A 21357-nucleotide genomic window follows, 5' to 3' on the forward strand; every position below is an offset into this window, starting at 1 on the left:
ATTGCCAGCCATGCTAAAGAAGTACTCAGTATTAGAGATGGTTTTGGCCTAAAAGCCTAGTCTGAGACCCTCAGCAGGGTTCCCTGGTGCCTGGGGCATGGCAAAGCAACACCCAGCCCCATGCTCGCAGCCCGAGAGGGACAGGGACTGCCCTCCAGCCTGGGGCAGCTCTGGCACTGCTGAGGCTACGTGGGCATGATGGGGCAGTGGCAGGCTGAGCCCTGGGGTGCAGCGAACATCGCAAGGTGCTTTGGAGACTCCTGAACTTCTCCCTCTGCAGTTTGGAAAGTCTTTGAAATTTTCCCGGTGGTGGATGCTGCTACCATGAATTCATCTTGTCCCCTTGACGTATCTGTGTAATTGCGAGTGCCAGCTGCAGGCAGCGGTGGGGCTGGGGTTGGCTGCTGCATTCATTAACGTCTCACTTTTTAGTGAGCGTCACCTGCGGTGGTCGATAGGAGAAAGGTGAACGTGGGCAGGCTGAGGCCTGGGGAAAAGCCCGCGGCAGCCTCCTGGATTTCAAAGGCCCTTAGATCGCTATATCTATTTCTTTTAATACATCCGAGCGCCTCTTTCCTGGAGGACCACGCCGGAATGAAGCACCGATCGACCGCCTGGGCGGCGGGAGGCCTGCACGCCTCCCTGTGCAGTGCAAATCACCATCGACCGGCTGCGGCCTCCCCTCCTTGCCTCTGAGAGGGGCTTCGCACCTCCCGCCCCCCTCCCCGGGAGCCGCCTCCCCCCTTCCCGCCCTCCCGCCTCCATCACCCCTTCCCCGCCCGGCGACCTCCGTCTCCACGGCAACGGCGGCCCCTGGCAACGCGCCGCCATGGCAACGGGGAGGGGCGGGGCGGAAGCGGCGCGCGACTCCTTCCGGCCGGCGGCAAGATGGCGGCAGGGGCGGCGGAGCTGCAGCGGCTGCAGTGGCGGTTGGAGGAGCTGGAGCGGCGCGTCGGCGGCGGTGACGGGGCCTGCGGGCCGCGCAAGGTGTCGGGGGGTTCCGCGGCGACCGGGAGATAGCTCTGCACCCCCAGGGACCCGGCCCGGCCTCGCCTCCCCCCGGGGCCAGGCCCAGGCCCAGGCCCAGGCCCAGGCCCTGCGGGGTCTGGGGCACCTCGGCCCAGCAGGATCTGACAGGCCCGTCCCCTTCCTCTGTGCCTCTGCAGGTGGCGGACGAGCTGGTGAAGGTGCAGGTGGCGCTGAGCAATATCGCCGGCAAGAGGGAGAGGATCAAAATCCTGTTTAAGAAAAGTGAGCGGCCTCGGGGAGGGGAGGGCCGGGGCGAAGCTCAAAACCCCTGTGTGGCGTTTCACTCCTTTAAACAAAAATCCCTTCCGCCCTCCCCGTGTGACCCCCTTTGATTTTGGCCTCTTGTTTTGCATACTTGGCGTAGAAGTAAGTAACTGGGTGGGGTGTCTCTCTGCTCGCAATTCTCCCACTCAGCTGTTGGGGGTGCAAAACGGGCCACCGCAACTTGTTGTTTGCTTGATGTCTGCCTGCATGACAGGCAGTTTAATGGCCAGTGCCCTTTCTGTCGTGGTGACACCTGTATCCCTGTCATACTCCTCTCAGTGCAGTGATTTGCTCTGCCTGTAATGCAGCCCTTGAGGATTGTTGAGCTCCTGACACGCACGAGCTCCTGAAATGACTTCCTGCACGCTTGGACCTCTCAGGCACACGAGAGCAGCTCTTTCCTGTGTGTGTGGTGGGAGCAATAAGGATCACATGCAGCCACTGGTGGACGGATCCAGGGAGCCGCCTCCGAACTGGGGGATATCAGGAGTGGACACCAGAGTGGTGTTTTGTCCTGCAAAGCTGCCTCTTGGCCAAGTTTTGCTGTCTCACATCACAGGAGCAGTCTGCGTAGGCAGGGTCATTGTGGTCCAAGGCTGCAGCGGCCGTTCAGTATAAAAATGTAAAGTGTGTATTTGTAGATGATTTTAAGGACCAGGATGGAGGGCTATTGGCTGGTTTTGTTTCAAGGGCAGGGAGAAGCAGATTTCACTCACCTTTAATACCATTATCCAAATAAAAAACAAATGTTGCGGGTGTCTGTAACGAAGCCATTATTTATCAGTTCTTGGTCACAGTGCTCCAAAGTCACATATTTTCAAGCGCTACAGACATTCATGAATCTGAAAAAAAATGACCCTAAGTGGGAAGTGTTCACAAAGTAACCTGATATGTAGCATGGGGGAAAATTGCACTTGTAAAGGCAATAACGTCTCTCCCACTTTTTGTCTCCAAACCTATTTTTCACTCTAGTTGAAGATGTAATAAAATACCTTGACCCTCAGTACATTGATAGGATGGCTGTTCCAGACGCCATGAAGCTGCAGTTCATCTTGGCAGGTATGGTAGGAAATGAGAGGAGACAGGGGTTTTTTTAGCACTGCAAAAGTCGTCTTTTACCTAAGCTGGATTGGGATGGATTCCTTTTCTTTAGTTGTAAAGATCTGGCAAGGCACTCTCGTTGGAGCTATCGGAGAGATGGTTTGTACAAGAATGTCTGTCACCCTTAGTGCTGCCTTGTGCAATTCCATGCAGTTGTGTTGGTGCTGATCTTTTTGGTATTGATCAGCTTAACTCTGAATTTATAAAAGGTTGAAAAGAAAAACTGGAGCTAGAACAGTTTTCCTTGCCCCACTTTCAATACTCTCTAGGCTGTGACAAAAATGAAAGACCTCTGGATGTATTTTAAACACTTCCTACTCTTGTCCCCTTTGGCTCCAAGGAGTTTAGTTCAGCCTTGTTTTGGTATAGTCTGCGAATGAAACTTGGTGGAGATTTTCCTGCCTTAAGTTAGCGTGAACCAGAATCCAGGGGTGAGCAATACAAAAGTCTAAATACAATCATAAACAAGCCCTTTCTGTATAGCTACATCAGCTGGAAAAGTTACCTCACCAGTATTTGTGAAAAGCCAGAGCAGTGTCTTGTATTTACTGATGTTGCTTTTTGTCCCTCCCGAATCAGAGGAGCAGCTTATTCCTTCCCGAGCAGCCCTTCTGGAGCAGGTGAAGAACCTCCAGCCCATCTTGGACAGTGCCAGTATCCAAGGTATGCATGTTCTTCTGCAAGTTTGAGCTGCAAGTGCCACCCCCAAGCTGTTGCCTATCCTGTTTGTTTTTTTTTTTCTTGAGCCTCAGACGTGAGGACAGCTAAGCACACAACTTGGTGTGAGTAAAGTAGGTACAAACAAAGTATGTCTGCTCCTCCCTCATGCTGCTCTAACATCCCATGCAAGGTCAAGGAGGTGATAGAGTAGGTCAGGAAACAGGTTAGTGACAGCAGCTTGGCAGAGAGGGTGGAGACCGGTGGCTGAGCCCTGTGTACGGTCACCAGGCTGCGGAGCCACTTCTGCCTACGAGCTGTTTTATGCCCGGAACAGACCTGTTCTTGGTGTAGGTGGAGATGCCTTTTTAATTGCTTGCCCTAACGTTCATCCAAGTAGCTTACTCTGATGTAGTTCTCACTGCAGGCATCCCCTAACTCATGCCATCCAGAAGCAAATACACTTGATGTTTAACGTACAGGGTAGCTAGGGGTTTTGTATGGTATAAAAAGTGTGTTTGAGGTGTGTGGCGCTTGCATTCAGCGAGTGGAGTTCTGCTGTGATGTGCTCATGAAGAAGGAATGGTCTTTATTTTGGTAACTGATTCCACTTGATGTAAAACAAACAAAATGAATTTCTCTTCTGTGTTTTCAGCGGTTCCTGACCATGCAGCCAAACTACAGCGACTCTCTCAAATCCACATACAGCAGCAGGTAGTGTGAATAGTCTTGACTAGCAGGGAGAAGGAACCGTTTGTTAGTGGCTGTACTGACAGTCCTGTGTTTGCAGTTGCTTGAATTGCTCATTTATAGCAGATTTATTTTTGCATCTTGTCCAGGATATTCGTGCTGCACTTTTGAAGAAGTGTAAGCACTTGAGGAGGGGAGGGGGGGTAGAAAGCAGCCAGGATTTCTGACAATTGAGTCTGAATTGGAAGAGCACTTTGCCTACCATAAGCCTGTTCGAAACAGAGGTATTTGATTTAATAAGCGACAGTGGGTTTAACCAGCTGGCATTCCCCCTCTCACTGGCACAGTGAAGTAAAGTGTTGCACTCTTTCAGTATCCCGGCCTCTGGAAGGCTGTTGATACTGCCACCTTGTCTCTTCGACCTTTCCTTCCCCCTTTGAGCGCTCCTGGAGCTGGTGATGAGTAGCCTGGGCAGCGCGTAATGCCCCCTTTCTGCATTTTGCTGCGAGTTTCCGTTCTGGAGCAAGCAAAGCATGGATGCTGAGGAGAGGGAGGCAGTAGTGCAAGCCCAGGGGCTTTGGTGCTTCATGAGCTTGGGTGTTTGTAACCTTTCTCCTGACTGTTGAAACACTTACAGCTGCCATGAGTGGCCACAGCCAGGCTCTGAGCTCTAATCTCAGTACTGGCCTCGGATGAGTTTCCCCCTGTGCTGTCAGGGACTGGGGTGACAGATGTCCTTCAACTGATTTATTGCTCACTCACTGTGGCTCCCCTCTTTGCAGGAACAGCGTCAAGATCTCACCAACAGTGTCAAGATGCTCCTCGAAGACTACAACAAAATGGTATCCTTTGAGCCTTGGGCCTGACACAGCTGCATTGCCCGCCTGTCTCCTGGGCTGCCTCGCCCCACCAGATATTGTTGGAAAGAGGCGACCCCCAGCCCTGGGTTTAACGGCCAGTGCCTTTTCTGTCGTGGTGACGCCTGTGTCCCCGTCATACTCCTCTCAGGAGCAGAGCTGAGGGCAAGAACTGCGAGCCAGAGCCTCTGTGCTGGATCCACTCACAGCACGGCTCGGCACGAAGAAGCAGCGCAGCCCGTGCGCTGATGCAGAGCTCGTGCTGGCCAGCTGGATGTTGGCATCTCTTATCAGGTGACAACTGGTCCCTGCGACCTGCCTGAGCCAGACAGTGGCTAATCCTGGCCGCAGAGGATCCCAGTGCTGAGACACATCCCAAAACCACAGCAGGTAGGGAAGCTCTGCTCTTTTCTGCAAAAAGCCCCTTGAAATGCAGTGCTACGCAGTATTCAGAAGCACCTCCTGGACTTCTGTCAGTATTCGGTGCTGTGCAGTGGCTCAGCGCCTGGATGGTTTGAGTCTGTGCAGGCTTCCCACAGCCTGGTGCCCCGGGCCTCTTCCTCTCCCAAGGAATCGGGATTCTAACGGTGCTGTTGGGCTGTCAGGGCGCTCTGACCTTGCTTTCTTCCCTGCAGTTTCCACATCTCTTTCCTTAAGAGTCACATCCAGACCCTGCTTCTCTCCAAGCAGTTTGTCCAGTGGAATGAAATACTGACGCGGCTGGAAACGGCCAAGGAAGCGAAACCTGCGGCAGAGTGATGGCAGAGCCGGGAGCGTGGGGAACCCCGGGGACCCTGCTGGTCTTGGGTCGCGCAGGAGAGGCTGCAGCACAGCTTGCACTCTGTAGTCTCGGCATCTTCCAACTCAGCATGAGTGTGCTGCGAGTGACATTGCAGGCTCTCGGGTGGCACCCTGGCTCCACAGCTGCACTGCATTGGCCCCAAATCAAAGCCACACTACTCCTTAATATGCCACTGTTTGCAATCTTGCACTTCCCTGAAATACGTTTTGGTTTGTAACATATTTAAAAATCCCTTTCTGCTCTATGTGGACCGTAGTAAAGTCCTGAAATGCTAACTGGGTTGTCTTTTCCTGCCCCGGGTGCAGCCGTGGCACAGACTGTCCCTCCCTACGTGGCTTCCCCCAGGCAGTGAACCCTGGAGGCCTCTGCTACAGGAGGCTGCTGCTGGCTTCAGCCTTGGGCCGAGGGCAGGTAAATCCCCTCCAGCCCCACAGCCTTCCCCGGGCTGTGGCACGTACTCTGCCTGCCGTTTCTTCCCGTTCACGTGAGCCCAGGGGAATCTGGCCTGACGGGGCTTTTCCCCCGGGCCGTTCTCCCATCCCTGCGCTGGGAGGAGGCAGCGGCTCTTGCCTTCATCCTACCTCTGCTCACCCGCAAGCCAGAGCCCGCGGCCGGCCCCTTCCCCTGCAGAGAGGGGCGTGAGCTGCGCCTTGCCTGGTCTGGCCGTGGCCTGGGGTTTCTCCCGGCACAAAGGCGTTCCTGAGTTTGAGGTCATGCTTTTGGGAGGGTCCCAAACCCTCCTGCCTGGCCAGACGCTGACCAGCCGTGCGTGAGCTGGGAGCCCTGCAGGGATGGGGCAGAGCCCAGCAGGGAAGCCCGGAGGAGCCTGGCAATCTCTGTACCCTCGCCGGTCAGCGAGCTCGCCCCTGGGCACGCAGCGGCGGGTGCCCGGGAGGCTCTGCTGGCCCTGGGGCTGGGCTGCCACTTGACGTTGCTCCTGGGCGGGTAACGGGGAGTGCTCTGAGGCTGCTTCAGCGACGCCATGAGAAGAACCGCTGACACGCGTCCTTGCGCGGCGGCACAGGGAGCGGCCCGCGGCGCCCGCTGCAGGGGGAAGCTGGGGGGTGACGGGTACTCTCCGGCGGAGCTGCCGCACCGCCTCCCGCCTCCTCCAGCTCCCCAGCCCCGGGCGGACCGGCAGGGGACTTACCTGGCCCGGGGCAGGCAGGGCCGGCGGCCGCCCTCGCCCCCGGCGCGGGGCCCACCCGGCGGGCTCGCCGCTGTGACGTCATAGCCGCGCGGGGCCCCGCCCACCGCTCCGCCCCGGAGCAGTGACGCGTGGCGGGGGCGGGGCGCACCGCCTCCCTCCTTCCGCCCGCCCTGCGCCTGCGCGCGGCTGTGGCGCCGGCCGCCATCTTGTAGCGAGGGGCGCGCTGAGGCGGCGGCAGGTGAGAGCCGTTCCCCCACCCCCGCTATAGCGAGGCCCGGCCGCCCCACAGGCACGTATAGCGCAGCCCGGCCTCCTCCCGGGACCCCATAGGGGCACCTGGCCTCCCCACAGGCCCTCACAGTGGGGCCTATTGCTCCCCCCGCCCGCCTCATCCCTCACAGCAGCGGCCTGGCCTCCCCTCAGACCCCTGTGGGAGCCACCTAGCTTCCCTCCTTCATCCCGTAGCCGGCGCTTGGCCTCCCCCCGCCGTGCGTTCCCTGTCGCAGCGGGCTGGCTTTTCCCAGGGCCCTGTGACACCAGCCTCGTCTGCCCCCCCCATCCCAATAGCAGTGGCTTCGCCGAACCCCCTCACCCGCCCCGGTGGCAGCCCCCTAGCAGCGGCTTGGCTTTCCTAACCCGTAGCGCAACGAGCTCGACCTTCCCTGCCATCCTCTGGCAGCCCGCATCCCCATCCCCCGTAGCAGCGCTGTCCCCTCGTTACCGCGGGGCCTGGCGCTGCTCTTCCCCAGCAGAGCGGGGTGCGTGCCGGGCCCCCAGGCACCGATGGCGGGCTGCTGCCGTGCTGGGGGCGAGGGCCTCGTGGAAAGCATGTGCGTCCTCGGTACAGAGAGGGGGCATTGACCTGTCCTGTCTCCATAGGGGATGGGGTACAAGGTGCTGGCTCTGGGCGAAACAGGGCTCACGAGCCTACAGATAACAAAGCCTTAGCGCTGCATGCTTGGGCACCTTGGGCTTTCTGTGGTGGGGAGAGGGGTGCCCTACACAGATTAGGCAGGCCTCAGTAAGGATGCCAGTAGAGGGAGGCTGCCTTGGCAGAGGGGGGAGCTATGAGACTGGACCCATCTGTCTTTCACTTTCCCTCGGAGAACCCTTTTTTTGTTCATCATGTGCCTTTCTGTTGCCCTGCTTCTTGCTGGCCACGTCTCCTGCCTGCAACCCCTGGCTTGCCATCTCCCCTGCGACCTGCACTGTTTTATCCAGTTTTTATTCCCTGGCCTTTCACCTAGCCTGGCCAGTCGTGGGGCTCCAAGCCCCACAAGCCTGTGTCTGTCGCATACCCGAGCTGCTGAAGGTGAGCTGTGCCTGGTTCATTGTGTGCACATTCTGGTGCAGCTCACGGTGTGCAGCTCTAGTCAGTATGCCACCGTTCCCAATAACTTCAGCTCACCCATTTGTTCTCTGTTTTTCCCTGAGATACAGCCTGTATTTTCTACTTCATCCTGCTTAGGCCCACAGCACCAACGCTGTTCCTTTTGACGCGTGCCTGTCGGGGCCCAGGCTGCCCTGTTGCAGTGCTCATGCTGTAGGTAGTGCTGAGGAAGTCTGGGTACAAGTGACTCCTCAGTCTGAGTAGGGCATTCTTGCTGGTCTTTTGGATATGCCTTTTCAGGATCCCAACTTGATAGCTTGGAATGCCCCTCAGCGGAAAGGTTGTAGCTAATTGTGGTGAGAGTTTCTTTGCGCAGCAATTATAGTGGGAATTTGTATTAATGGATCCATTTTTCTTTTCAGCACTGCAGAATGGAGAACTATAAGAAAACCAAAATTGTGGAGAAACCTTGTCCTCTTCCTTTCACTGACCTGCCCCCTGATATTATTGAAATGAAAGTGAAGGACGGGAGCAAAATCAGAAATCTGATGGGCTATGCCATCGGCAAGATGGAGCTGGACTCGGTGAGGCAGATCCTCTTCACTGGCTCAGGCAAGGCTGTCAGCAAGACCATCACCTGTGTGGAGATCATGAAACGAAGGCTCAAAGAGCTGCACCAGATCACCAAAGTGCTCTTCAAACAGATCGAAGAGATCTGGGAACCCATTGTGCCTGAGGCGGGCCTCGATGCCTTGACAGTGAAGAGAAACATTCCTGCCATATGTGTCCTACTCAGCAAAGATGCCCTCGATCCTCAGGAGCCGGGATACCAGGCTCCGGGGTCTTTCGACGCCTTCTGGATCGAGACACTTAAAGCGGAGTCACAGGGCCAAATGAAGAGGAAGCAGGGTGGAGGCAGGGGAACTGGCAGCACGGGAAAGCACCCTCGGTCCGCTGGAGGAGGGCCTGGGGAGTCCTGCGCCAAGTCCTGAGACACCGACGCCGTGTTTGGGTGTAGTTTGGGGGAGTTACGGAAACAAGCCAGCTGCTGTAGCTGGAAAGCTGCTGCTGAACACGGGGGGCTTGCAGAGTTGTTAGGGGAGGGCAGGAGAAGTTAACTGTTTCAAAATGGATGTGATTGTAGCTGTCTGAAACTGTGTTTTGACAAGTTCCCTTGTCAAAGGCTGCCAGGCTGTACTCCTTCACGTGCAGTTCGGGGAAGACGGGACTCGTCTCTGCTTGAGCAAGGATCATTGGCGTCTTGTCAGTGAGCCCCGGCGAACGGCTGCTCACCGAGCGGGGCTTCAGCTGCTCGGGGCGGTGCAGCAGCCCCGGCAGCGGGCGTGCGTGCCAGGCGCCAGCGCGTCTGGCAGGTGGAGGTGGCTCTTGCTGTGGTACAGAGGGGAGATGGGACCTGACGTGGATTTCCCCAGCTGCCGCCTGCATCACTGGAGCTCATCTGAGCAGGCAGCGGGGCACGGGGCTGGGTCGGCCACTTCTTCCGTGCCTGAAAGTCCATCTGCTGAGCCCGTCGGGCAGTTTGAATGTAGGGCTTCAGGGGATGTAACTCCATCTGCGATTGTGTGCGCGTTGCACCCTTTTCTGTCCTCCTTTCACCTCGGTGGAGCTGACAGTTAGACCTCTCTGCCAAAGTGGCAGGAGTCAACTCACGTTGTAACCAGCCTGAAATCCTGTAGCCGCGCGAGTGCCCTGGGGTGGTGGTACGGTAAGCTCCAAAGGACCCCGTTCTTTCCCTTTCTGCTCCTTTATAACGCACAGAGATGGATTTAAAATAAAGTTTCCTCTTCATGTAAGGTGGAATTTGTCATGTCTTCCTCATCCCACTGGAGGTCACCCTGTAAGCGTTGCTGGTGGGGCTGCGGCTGCCGGCTGAAACGTTGCTCTTTCAGCTCTCCTTGAGGAAGGGGAGACCTGCTGCCCTGAGTTTTTCCCTCTCACGACTGTAAATGGACCCTGATGCAAGGGGGGGTTTCTTCCTGCATCGCTGTTCACCTTTAATATCCAAGAAAGGTCAAGGTGGTTTTTTTTCCTGGGAAGCTTTTTGCTTTTTTTTTTTTTTGTTCTTTTAAACTGACAAGAACTACGGTCTCAGAAACACTCAGCCCAAACTCCGCTGAGTGAGGCACAGGACAGAGCATCTTTTCTTGCGCGATAGCTTCCCTCCTACAGCAGTTGCTGTGGGTAACGCCAGGCAGGAAGAAAGGGCTGTTGCCTGTGACAGACTGAGCTCCTGCCAGAACAACCCCTGCTCACGCCGTGTTCTCGGCGCTGCCTGTCCTGCCCGCTCTTCCTGGGTCGCTGCCTGTGGTGGCGAGCTCCAGCTGGACCTGACGCTCTGCTTTGTCAAGTCAACGGGAAACAAAACCAGTATTTAGGGAAGGGATTTTGCTACATCAGGGGAGGGAGATGGTGTGTTACCCGTGCGACCCAACGCCTTCGCAGACGACTTCACCCACTTGCACGGCACTCGGGTGCTTGCTTTGCATCACTGTGGGCTTTCTCACCGGCTGAGCGCCTGGTGCGAGCCGGGACAGTGCTGGGTTTACACGCCTCGTCCTCCTCCCCTTCCCTTCTCCTAGTGGTCTCGTCACGCTCTGCCCCGCGTTGTCCCCGGAGCTAATGAGGTGCTCGGGGAAACGCCCGGGCCTCTGTTGTGCCAGCGCAGGTGAAACCTGAGGACGGGGCAGAGTTAACGCTGATTTGTCTTTGTGCCGTTCCCGGCTGCTACTGCCTTGCATCTAAGGAGAAGACTGCTTTTCTTGACTAATTAGCAGACTAGCGATAAATGCCAAGGAAAGATGCTCGAGTGCCTGATCAGGCTGCTTCTGACATTGCAACAAGCAACGTGTCTGTTTGTTTACTGTGAAAAACACCTTAGTGGAGAGCTGGATCCTCAAGCAGCCTGTGTAATCCTCCCTCGTGGCGGTGGCACCATTTAACGCCTTCTCATCAAAGCTGCAAAGTGATTTTTGTTTTGTTTTGCTGTTTAAGAGTTACCCTTGGCTGATTGCGGCGGCTCTCCCTTCTGGGTGCTGCGGCACCCGGCAGCGCCAGAGCTTTCCTTCCCCAGGCCGGAGAGACAGCAGCCGGCCATCGCACCCGCGAGCCCCCGGGCAGCCGTCGGGTGTCGTAGTTTAACCCCAGCCGGCAACTGAGCCCCACAGAGCTGCTCCCTCGCTGCTCCCGTGGGATGGGGGAGAGAATCGGAAGAGTAAAAGTGAGAAAACTCGTGGGTTGAGATAAAGACAGTTTAATAGGTAACACAAAAGCTGCGCGTGCAAGCGAAGCAAAACGAGGAATTCATTCACTGCTTCCCATCGGCAGGCAGGTGTTCAGCCATCTCCAGGAAAGCAGGGCTCCATCACGCGTAACAGTTACTTGGGAAGACAAACGCCATCACTCTTCTTCCCCCAGTTTTATATGCTGAGCATGACGTCATATGGTATGGAATATCCCTTTGGTCAGTTGGGGTCAGCTGTCCCGGCAGTGTCCCCTCCCAGCTTCTTGTGCACCCCCAGCCTTCTCGCTGGTGGGGTGGGGTGAGGAGCAGAAAAGGCCTTGACTCTGTGTAAGCCCTGCTCAGCAGTAACGAAAACATCCCCGTGTTATCAACATTATTCTCATCCTAAATCCAAAACACAGCACTGTACCAGCTACTATGAAGAAAATTAACTCTACCCCAGCTGAAACCAGCACATCGGGTCAGCCAGGAGAGGTCCCCAGCTCTCTGGTGGATCTGCCTTCCATCTGTTCTTCATCCAGTGCCTCTTTCCCCTGGTGTGACGTGCGGTGTGGGGCTGCCTGCAGCGGATCCCTGTGTCACTGCTGTGTGTCAGTGCCACCAAGCAGATACATGGCCCGGCTGTGGCTTCTCAGAGCAGCTGCAGGTGCTGGGGCCTGATCCCTGGGGGTCTCCAGGAACCCGCACAGCCGTGGGGAGAGCCCTGTGTGTGCCCCCCAGCCACCTCCCCTGCGTGCCACGTCTGTGTCCTTCACCAGCAGCATCCCCCTTGGGGGTGACACCCCACACCAGAGCATCTCTGGCTCCGGTCCCCGCAAGGCAGTTACGGCTCAGCGGGGACACGGCATGCCTGCACCTCGCGACACGTTGCCCCGTGCCTCAGTTTCCCCACCGCACAGGACAGGGAGAAGCCAGCTGTGCCTATGAGGCTGCTGCTGCCCAGATTCCCGGGACACTGAATGTCCCTAAATGACCTGTCCCCCCCTCCACAGATTGTGGTGGTGCCTGTGCCCACCTCTGCTCGCTTGCGGCCCCTGTGTCCCAGCTGGGACCCCAGCCCAGGCCCAGTTGCTCCATCCTCAGCGTCCTCATGGCCCTGTGCACGTGCACACGCACGTATGTGTGCAAAAGTGTGTGCACACGTGTGTGCAGGAGCAGGGCAGGGCAGGCAGCAGCAGGGAGAGCCAGGCAGTGGCCCCCGGGCAGGGCAGAGCTGGGCAGGACCGCGCTGGGCTGGGCAGGCAGGGGCAGCCTGGGCCACACGGGCCGGGCAGTACAGGTAGGGGCAGGGGTAGCGTGGGGAAGGCAGCACGGGCAGGACAGGCAGCACAGGCAGGGCAGTACAGGGGGTAAGCTGAACAGCAGGACAGAAGAACAGCACGGGCAGCACGGGCAGGGCTGCACCAGCAGCAGGGACAGGGCAGCCGGGCAGCTGGGGCAGTACGGGCAGGGCAGGGGGGCAGCCGGGGCAGTACCGGCAGCGCGGGCAGGGCAGTGCGGGAGGGGGCCGGGCCGGGCCGGGCCGACAGAGCGCGCGCTGCCGGGCGGCGCTCCCCGCAGCTCACGTGGGCGACGGCCGAGGGGGCGGGCCCTGAGCCGAGTGTTCGCCCAATGGCGCACGACCGGTGGGGGGCGGCCACCAATGACGGGGGCGGGGCCCCAGAGGGACCCGCCCCCCGGTGCTGGCGGGAGGGCGCGGGCAGCGCGCGGGGCTGCGGCACCCACCGAGCGGCCCGCGGCGGGACCGCGCCCGGGGTCCGCACCGGCACCGAGCACCGCGGCCCCGCCCCGCACCGGGACCCCGCACCGGGGCCCGGCGCCAGCACACCGCTCCGCGCCGGGACCCCGCGCCGGGACCCCGCTCCGCAGCGGGCCCCGGCCCCGGCAGCGCCGCCCGCCCGCCGGCGGGGTCCCGGCGGTTCCCGGGGCGGAGCGGAGGCAGGTAGGTAACGCCGGGCCCCGCGACGGGAGGGCGGATCCGGCGGGACCTGTTGCAGCCCGGTGCCCCGCGGCGGGCCGGGCGCTCCGCGGGTGTCCCGCTCCTCGGCGGGGCGGGGGATGAGAGGCACCGGGGACCCCCGAAATGGGGGCTCTGCCCGACCCGGGTAAAAGGCACAAGAGGGGGCTGCCCCGGCTCCCCGCCTGCTGCCCGCCCGGACGCTCGCCCCGTTTTGGGGTGCGGGACCTCGCAGCGGGGTCCAGGCGGCAGAAAAGCGGGTGGAGGGTGGAGAGGGGGCGAGAGCCGGGCCGAGGCCTCCTGGAGTCACCCGGAGATGCCCCGGGGAGAGGGATTTTGGGCCGGGATGAGGCGATGGGTCTCGCACTTGGTGGCCCTCGCAGGGGACAGGGGGGGATGGCTGAGGTGTGGGGCACTGGAAGGGCCCCCCAAACGACAGCTGACCGGGGAGCTGCTGCAGCCTCCAAACCCCAGTGGAGCCCCTTGGGCCCTGGGGCCGCTGCCCGCTGGCACCCGCTGCCTGAGGGGCTCGGGCAGCCTGACCCCTTGTGCCAGCGGTGACGGTGACTTTCTCCCTTCCAGGTGCAGGAGGGAGGAGAGGGGTCCCCGAGTCCCCACCGCCCTGCCGGAGGAGGGGAAGCCGAGGAAAAGCTCCAGTCGATCCTTCCCAGCGGCGTGGTGAAGCCCAGGACACAGCTGCGAGTGGCCAAGCTGTGACGGGGCGACACCGTCCTGCTGCCCGCCAGGCCCCATCCCCATCCCACCACCAGCACCGCCGCTGTCCCCTTTGTCCCCTGCCAATGCCGGTGGGTGGAGGCTGCGCGCTCGATCGCTGCGCTGGCATCCCAAGCGTGGGGCCGAGCTGGGGGCCCTGCTTTTTCCCACGGGACAGTGGCGATGGGGGCTGCTCTCTCCACGGGTGCGGTCGTGGCAATTTCTTTTAACTGCGTCATTGCGTTGCTCATCCTCATCCTCTTCCTCATCCTCTGCAAGGCCTGCAGGACCCCCTCGTGCCCCAAGAAGAGCCCGGCTTCTGATGCAGATGAGGCAAGGAACGAAGAGAAGTACCTGCTGCAGCCCTGAACTGCTTGGGGACTTGGGTACCTGGCTGTGCTGAAGGAGTCGCACCAGCGTAGACGCCTGCGCTGGGACTGGGGCGCTGGATGGGGCAGGATGAGAGCAGAGGGGATGCTGAGCTGCTCGCAGGGGCCGTGACACAGACCTTTGCCTGCGTGATTTTGGTGTGTGAAGTCCCTGTGATGCCCACAGTGACCATGGGGATGGAAAGACAGCGGCCAGGGATGTGCTACAGGGACAATCCTTCCTGTTCCAGCGGCCAGCGAGCGCAGCAGGAGCCCTGCCCTCGAGCATACCCTGTGTTCGGGGACAGCCTGTGGGCTCCTCCCTGGCACTTGTGGCCCGGGCCAGTGGCCACCGCGTCGCAGACCTGAGTAGGGCCAGTCAGGGGCTCGGAGAGGGAAGACAGCAGGGCTGGCACGGGCTCCTGTCCCCGAGCAGGCCTCACCGGCAAAGCGAGGTGTTACCGGTCCCAGTGTGTTTGGGGGTGGCCCTGGGGTGCCGTGTGCCCCCAGTCTCAGGAGGGTATTTGGCAGCTGTCTGCCCCAGCAGCCAGTTTAATGAGCCACGAGAGGGTCTGCATGGTCTGTCCATTTGTCCCCGGTCTGTCAGTCCTCTCCAGCATTAGCACCAACACTGCCAGGCAAACGGCCCTCCTCGCTGGGTGTGTGTCCCTGCCTGCCCTCCTGCCCGCTCCCAGCCGAGGCCAGCCGGCGGGGTTTGACATGCCTGCGGGCAGCAGACGTGCCCTCGTTGGCATCCCCATCCCCGTTGAGAGCAGCCTGGGATGGCTTTTTGCTGGGGATGTGGGAGACACGGGAAGAGATGAGGGTGCCCGGCCAAACAGCACTGAAGGGTCTTCCAGCCCCATCACTCCCCGTGGACCACAGTGGATCCGCAGGGAGAGATGCCAGTGGTCTGGCTTGTCCCTAGGGCTGGCAGCTGCCTTCCCCCACCCTGCCTGCAGGTGCTGTGGGTTTTGGAGGGCTCTGCCCTGCCCATCCTAGAGCTGAGCAATAGCCAAGGTCCCCGCTGGCACAGCCGCTGCAATAAGGGGACAGAGGGGTGGGCTGTGCTGGGAGGGACGCCGGCCAGGGTCCCTGCACAGGCTTGGCAGAGCCTGTGGTTCCTCCCCGTGTCAGGTGTAGCTAATGCATCCCTTTGCAGAGGTGTTTTTACTAGACTAATAAACCGATTGTAGGACCCAGGTGGCGTCTCTGAGCTCTGCCCAGCGCCTGGAAAATTTGGGGCAGGTGGCGTGTCCTGCCCATCCCGCAGGGCTGAGGAGTGGCTGCCCCAGGGCTGGTGGCCAATGTCCCTGCAAGACTGCAGGCGGTTTGCTGGGTGATGGCGACAAGGAAGGGCTTATGTCTGCATGCATCTGTGGCTTTTAAATGCTGGGTGAGAAACCTGGCTGGGTATTTCATGCCTGCAGCGTGACTGCCTGGGCTGGGGGCATTCGGCTGTCAGCAGGGAGCACCCCTCAGCCCCAGTGCTGGGGGCACCAGAGAGTTTCCAAGCTGTGGCCTTAAGTTACAGGGATGCTTGCAGGGGACGCAGGCCAGCTGAGCGGATGGAGGAGACTTGCCACCACCCCTGCCTGCTGGAATGAATGCCTCTGGTCCCCAGTCCCGGCAGCTGTGTGCAAGGCTCCAGTGGTGACAGCCCGTCACTGCTCATCAGCATGCGGCGAGGCCACCGCGGCTCCTGCTGCCACCGCAGCCACGTAGCAGCTAATCCCTCTGCCGCAAAGCGCCGGAGCAGTGGGAAGGCTCTGCAAACCCCAGCGCCCAGCCGTTCCCGCGGCTGCTGGCTGGGCAGAGGCGGATGAGCCCCATGCCGAGCCCCCCCAAGGAAAGGGGAACTGCGCGCATCCCGAAGCTGGTGGCTGGCAGCTGCTGTGATACCCTGTTTGCAGTGATGGCACGTCCCTCTCCCACAGCCGTGGGAGGCCGGGCCAGGTCCCCAGCCACTAGCTGGGGTTAGGCAGCTGGCTTAGGCTGCTACCCCAAAATCCAGGGGGCCATGCATGGCTGACCCCACAAATAGCTCTGGGGCTGCAGCTCGGCGCACAGTCTCTCTGGCCACCACTCACGGTGGGACTAGCTGCCATCGAGCTGCAGCCCTGAGGTTTCCCTAGGGCTGGCGGGACCAGCCCTGACCTGCCTCCATGGGGCTCTCACCCGGTGCAAGCCTGACCAAGGGTGGGGAAGAGCTGAGGGCTGTGGGGGACCAAGCTCGGGGAGGTCTGCCTGACCCCAGAGATGACTGCACGCCGTGGCTCTCCCAGCATCTCCGTTTATTTGTCCAGGCACGGAGGTGAAGTGTTCCCGCTATGCAAAGAGCAGGCGGCCCAGTGCCCACGGCTTGCATGCCAAGCAGCCACCGATCAAAGCTGGTCTTGTTCGGCTGGCGGCCCCTGGCAGAGCCATCGTTCCCCCCCCACTCACTTCCCTGCCTTGCTCTCTGGCTCTCTCACCAGGTTAAGCAGCTTGTCCAGCTTTGCAATTTCCACCTCAGGACCCTTCTTAACCTCCTGGCCTTTCTTCTCCTGCAAAGAGAGCAAGCAGGGCAGAGCTGTGAGCAGGGACGCCCGCAGGGATGGGGAGGGGTCTGGCACAGGGAGGGACGCTGGGCTGCATCGCAGCCTCGCCAGGGGCTGATCCACAAGGGGATGAACCTGCCTGTCCCCGTATTTCAAGCCCAAGGTGCTGTGAGATGTGTAAAAGCCCCCCATGGGCTAGGGAAGGGCAGTAAGGAAGGGTTTGGGTGGGGATGGGAGTGGATCTGTTGATTCACAATGACACAAACCCTCTTTTGCCTCTCTCCTCCCAGCCCTTCTCAGCCCCATTGGACTGGACTGCCCTCTAAGCCCTCCAGCTTTTCCCCCCAGACCCCGGGGAGGTGCCAGGCATGCATGATTCCCAGGGCAGTCACAGCAATGCAGATGTCTAAACCTCTCCAAAATGGTCCTACCATGCCCATTCCATGCCAGTGCTCCCAGGGAGAGGCACCCATAGGAGAAGGGATTGGCCCTTTTGCACCCAAGTGTGTTTCCCCAGGAGGGCAGGTGGGTGCTGAGAGCCCCTAACCCGGGGGGATAAGTGAGACCCAGGTGGGTCATTAGCTTGTCACTGAGGCTTTCTTGCTCCTGGGCACACCCCAAACCTCCCATGGCACGGCCTGTCCCTGTGCCTCGTTGCATGCTGCTGTGCCAGCCCCACCACATGCCCCAGCGTGGGCAGCGAGGACGAGCCCTTCCCACAGCCCCCCCCAGCACTCATCCCAACCTTCCCAGGGGCTCACTCCCCAGGTGCTAGAGCAAACTGCCAGCATCTTGGGAGAAATCACGTAGCACGAGGGAAATAAGCCTGTCCGGTTCAGTCCCCGCTTGCTTGGGAGCAGCAGGAGCTTCCAGGCCTGGTGGGAGACAATGTCGCTGCTAAGGGTACCAATGCCACCCAACGCTTTGGGCAGAGCGTGATCCCCCTGCTGTGGGTTGCAGCATCAGTGCATTGCTCTCATCAGAGCTTGGGGGCTTTGGGAAAGTGATAACTGGATTTGGGCTCTCCAGTTACATATCATGTCACACACAGCCGCAGCAGAGGAATTTTCCAACCTGCATTCAGCCCACCAAGCCCTCCTGCAGCTAAGCATCTACCCCACGGGGTTCCTCCAAAACAGCACCCACCCAGTCGCCACATCCCGTCGCTCAGTGCTGTCTTCCGCTCGCAGCCTTCCCCTTTGCCAGCCTGCTGGCTCTCGCCTTGCCTCTGGATTTGGAAGGGGTCCTTGCTCCGGGGCTGGGAAGCTCCTCTGTGCCCAGTGTGGTTCTGGGCACCCCAAAAAGCAGATGCTAAGCACAGGCGAGCGGGAGGGCTGGTACCCAGTCTGACAAGCAGGCTCGGGAGAGGTAGCAGCGGGTCCCCAACATAGTGACACAGCAAGGGGGAACATCACCAACTGGGCTTGGAGGCAGCTCCTCTAATGGCACCGGGTGCAGCGATGACAAACATGTGCCTTTCCTTCAGTGCTGGAAAGAAACGCCGGGGCACAACAAAGAGAAAGTCGTAGGGCTGCAGGGATCTTGCTACGTTTCTCTAGCAAACGTGAGTATCGCTGAAGGCGATGACCTCTGGGAAAGAAGTCCCTAGGGGATCCCCGGGCTGCTCCCTCGTCCCAGCCCAGCACAACCCTGACAGAGCAGAGGTTTCCTTGGCTACCAGAGGGTGAAAGAAGCCCTGGGGAGGGGAACAGGGACATTTGGAAACCCCTCTGCTCCCGAGAACACGGCCCCACTCCTCACCCGAGCGCTGGGATGAGCCAGGGTTGTTTTTATTTACCGAGTCCGTCAATTGCATTACAGGACGGTGCTGGTTTGTATTAACGCAGCTAAGTGAGCAACACCCTTTGTGGCTCTAGTCCGGGCACCGGGAGTGATGCTTGTACTAACGGCCCACGTCACAGCCGAGCATCTCTCGGAGTGAGCGCGTTGGGATAAACACAGCTGCTTGGGGTATTTCAGGACTTAGCTGTTTCTGCAGAAATGCTGCTTTGCTGCCTGATGGCATTCAAAACACTCCCTTTGGCATCCTGTGTCACACACAGCACCATACACAGGTCCTTGGGACAGGCTAAAGAGGCAACTGCTTTGCTCAGCTGGGAAACGGAGATGCTGAAACCATCTCCTATTGACCTACATCCATCCCAAGCCCTTCGTTCTCCCCACTGGTAGGGTCAGGGAGGGTCCCTGACTGATGCCCACCAGGTAGTAACGTCAGGTCCACGGGGACCATGTCTGAGCCTTGCTGAAGTCACCAGCCACAGGCAAGGCTCAGCTCCTAAACGCCAAGCTGTCCCTAAAACCTCAACTTTCACACTGGCTCAGCTCCTTTGGTGCTTTTGAGCAAGCTGCAACAAAGCCACACGCAAGCCTGTAATGAGCCGTAACCGAACCAGAGCCCTAATTTAACGCCACATAACCAGGCGAGCAGGATGACACAGGGAAAGAAAATTATAATGTCCTTTCGGGGGCACTGGAACGGAAAGTTTCCCTTTATTTCTCCATCTGCTTTTCCCGGGGCGGCTGTGCATGTGAGCCGTCCAGGCTGCTGCAGGCTGACTGACGGCACCACCACGGCACCGCGGCATCTGCTTGGATGCACATGGCAGCTTCCTACAAATCCAGGGGCTTCACCTGCGTCAGGCCTCCGAGGAGCGGTCCTTCTCGGAGCAGAGCTGTTGCCATTTCCGAGACCGCGTGTGATATGGGAAAGCATCACCTCCGCGCGTGGCTGCCGATGGGCTCTCCCCCGCAACGAATGCCACGGCCAGATGTGGAAAGGGCACTCATGGGGCTCTGCTGAGCCCGTCCTCCACCTACATCCCTGCTTACACCACATCCACGGGGCTCATCAGGAGCTGAGAGGGAGCCAGGGCAGAGCATCCCCCGCCATGGAGCTGACAGTTGCAGAGCTGAGCTTACATGGGAGGGCTGTCCCTGAGGAGCTCATCAAACGGGTACCGGAGCTGCTCACAGCAGCATTTGCATTGATTTTATTGTTAACAGTTCCCAGGAGGAGAGCAAAATGCTCAGGAAAGCTCATGGCAGAGGCAGAAAAAGCTCTGCATGGGGACGGACTCTGCCCCGCTGACGGGGCATGACTCCTGGGAGGTGAGACGGGGAGGAGACCCCCTACATGTCCCCATGCTGCTGTGTTCATGACCAAGTCCCCCATTGCCCTCACGCTCCCTTTGTCTTATGCCTGGGCTCCACTCTGGCTCTCCAGGCAGGGAAACTGAGGCACAGGGCTCCTGGCCCTATTGGCAACGTGGGCACAACTGCTGTAGGACCCTTGATGGTCTCTCAGCCCCAAAGGTGAGTACTGACACTGGAACCGAAGCAGGATGTGGAAGATGACTGAAGTGGAGCCCCAGGGGCAAGGGCAGGGCAAGGTCAAGGATGAGGACAAGGACTGGCTGTTTGAAGACCCCAGATCCATTGCTCCGGAAGCCCCAGCCCTCCCCATACTGGCACATACTGAACTCTGCATCCAGGGTACAGGAGTCATTTAAACTGGATTCCCTGCGTCTTGGCTGATCTTATTCCCTCGCTGAACAGTAAACCGCCGAGTTAATAAAACTCTCCCATAAAAGCCATGATGCTGGCACTTTTCAGCATTCTTTTTTTTTTTTTCCCATTGGTGGAATAATCATAAAACATCTGCTGTAAGGTTTCGATTAAACAAAGCAAAACATGTTTATGTTTTAAAATAACGAGGAAGTCAACCATGCTGGCACGAACATAGACAGAAAAGTCCCCATAACTTCCCCGGGAGCAGAGAGGACCCTTCCCCCTGCTGAGTCCAGGCAAAGGGTCACAGGTCTGCCCTGTGCCTGTCCCTGGCTCTGCCCTGCTGCCCTCACGACACTGATAGTCCCAGTCCCTGCCATTCCTGACAGGATGGGATTTCTGGGCACAGCCATGCTGGGACAGGATCTGGCCACTTTACAAAGCAACCCAGTGACCTAGGACACCAGCTTCCCATGCAAGAGGAGTTTAAGCTTTTACAGACTGATTTTGAAGGGGGTGAGAAGCTCTAAGAAGCCACTGACGGGGCTGCCCAAAACTGCCATCCTTATTATCCTCAGTGGGAAGGGTCACACAGCCTGCCAGGACTTCAGAGGTATGTTGCCTCTGGAGAAGACTTTTTCTTGTTCCTCCTGCCCTGCTCAGGGGTAGGTCAAGGTGACACCTCCATTAGCAAAACATGCCAGTGACAGGCCCAGCAAATTCAGTGAATGAAAGCAAAGAAGAGCCTGGAGCATTTCTGTTGGGAAGACCAAGGAAACCCAAACTCTTTCATGAACACAGCAAAACTTTCCTCACTGGCTCCCTGGGCCACCAACCAAACATGCATCAACAGAATGCGTGATATGACCTGCAGCCCTGAAGCTTTCCAAAACCTACTCCGTCATGGTCCTATTGCAATCTGATGCTCTTATATAGCAGGTGAAGCTGCAGTAACGCTGAGCTGGGGCTGATGTCTGTGCCAGGACCACTTTTGGGCTCTCAAGAAGTCCATTTACATACAGTGCTTATCAGCCACGGAGAGCCTCGAGTCACACTCACAGCCTGATTTGACAGCATCACTCCTGGCCTGCGGAAGGATTAGCTGACA

The 21357-nt window shown here is 59.0% G+C and overlaps 4 protein-coding genes and 1 long non-coding RNA gene across 6 annotated transcripts in view; 4 read left to right on the top strand and 1 right to left on the bottom strand.

The window, feature by feature from the left end:
* Positions 1-852: 852 nt before the first annotated feature.
* DCTN3 (dynactin subunit 3) lies at positions 853-5675 on the top strand. Of its 2 annotated transcripts, XM_075137861.1 has the most exons (7): positions 853-987; positions 1167-1251; positions 2266-2352; positions 2974-3057; positions 3707-3765; positions 4524-4583; positions 5268-5675. In XM_075137861.1, exons 1-7 carry the CDS (start codon positions 889-891, stop codon positions 5355-5357), a joined length of 564 nt encoding a protein of 187 aa, XP_074993962.1. In that variant the 5' UTR covers positions 853-888; the 3' UTR covers positions 5358-5675. The 2 variants fall into 2 exon arrangements, with proteins under 2 accessions (XP_074993962.1, XP_074993961.1); XM_075137860.1 differs by lacking the exon at positions 2266-2352 and having other exon boundaries at positions 869-987.
* LOC142075857 (uncharacterized) lies at positions 1258-2058 on the top strand. Its single transcript, XR_012671040.1, has 2 exons — positions 1258-1510; positions 1578-2058. It is a non-coding gene; the product is annotated as an uncharacterized LOC142075857 (long non-coding RNA).
* Positions 5676-6689: 1014 nt separating the features above from the next.
* RPP25L (ribonuclease P/MRP subunit p25 like) lies at positions 6690-9694 on the top strand. The gene is made up of 2 exons (XM_075137858.1): positions 6690-6788; positions 8303-9694. Exon 2 carries the CDS (start codon positions 8312-8314, stop codon positions 8870-8872), a length of 561 nt encoding a protein of 186 aa, XP_074993959.1. The 5' UTR covers positions 6690-6788; positions 8303-8311; the 3' UTR covers positions 8873-9694.
* A 4213-nt stretch (positions 9695-13907) lies between these two features.
* Positions 13908-15384, top strand: ENHO (energy homeostasis associated). Its single transcript, XM_075136806.1, has one exon. The coding sequence runs from the start codon at positions 13997-13999 to the stop codon at positions 14180-14182; it is 186 nt and encodes a 61-aa protein (XP_074992907.1). The 5' UTR covers positions 13908-13996; the 3' UTR covers positions 14183-15384.
* Positions 15385-16459: 1075 nt separating this feature from the next.
* The window catches only part of DNAI1 (dynein axonemal intermediate chain 1), a 145807-nt gene continuing 140909 nt past the window's right edge, over positions 16460-21357 (bottom strand). The window contains exon 20 of the mRNA XM_075136250.1: positions 16460-16727. Coding sequence (XP_074992351.1) covers positions 16623-16727 — 105 coding nt within the window. The 3' untranslated portion in view covers positions 16460-16622. The remainder of the gene's footprint in view (positions 16728-21357) is intronic.

The sequence above is a fragment of the Calonectris borealis genome, chromosome Z, assembly GCF_964195595.1.
Source record: "Calonectris borealis chromosome Z, bCalBor7.hap1.2, whole genome shotgun sequence".
In the NCBI taxonomy this organism is placed as follows: Eukaryota; Metazoa; Chordata; class Aves; order Procellariiformes; family Procellariidae; genus Calonectris; species Calonectris borealis.

Coding starts and splice junctions, on each gene's coding strand:
- DCTN3 (XM_075137861.1), top strand. CDS start 889: ATGGCGGCAGGGGCGGCGGAGCTGCAGCGGCTGCAGTGGCGGTTGGAG. Junction 2,353..2,973: donor GCTGCAGTTCATCTTGGCAG/GTATGGTAGGAA, acceptor CTCCCGAATCAG/AGGAGCAGCTTATTCCTTCC. Junction 3,766..4,523: donor AAATCCACATACAGCAGCAG/GTAGTGTGAATA, acceptor CCCTCTTTGCAG/GAACAGCGTCAAGATCTCAC.
- RPP25L (XM_075137858.1), top strand. CDS start 8,312: ATGGAGAACTATAAGAAAACCAAAATTGTGGAGAAACCTTGTCCTCTT.
- ENHO (XM_075136806.1), top strand. CDS start 13,997: ATGGGGGCTGCTCTCTCCACGGGTGCGGTCGTGGCAATTTCTTTTAAC.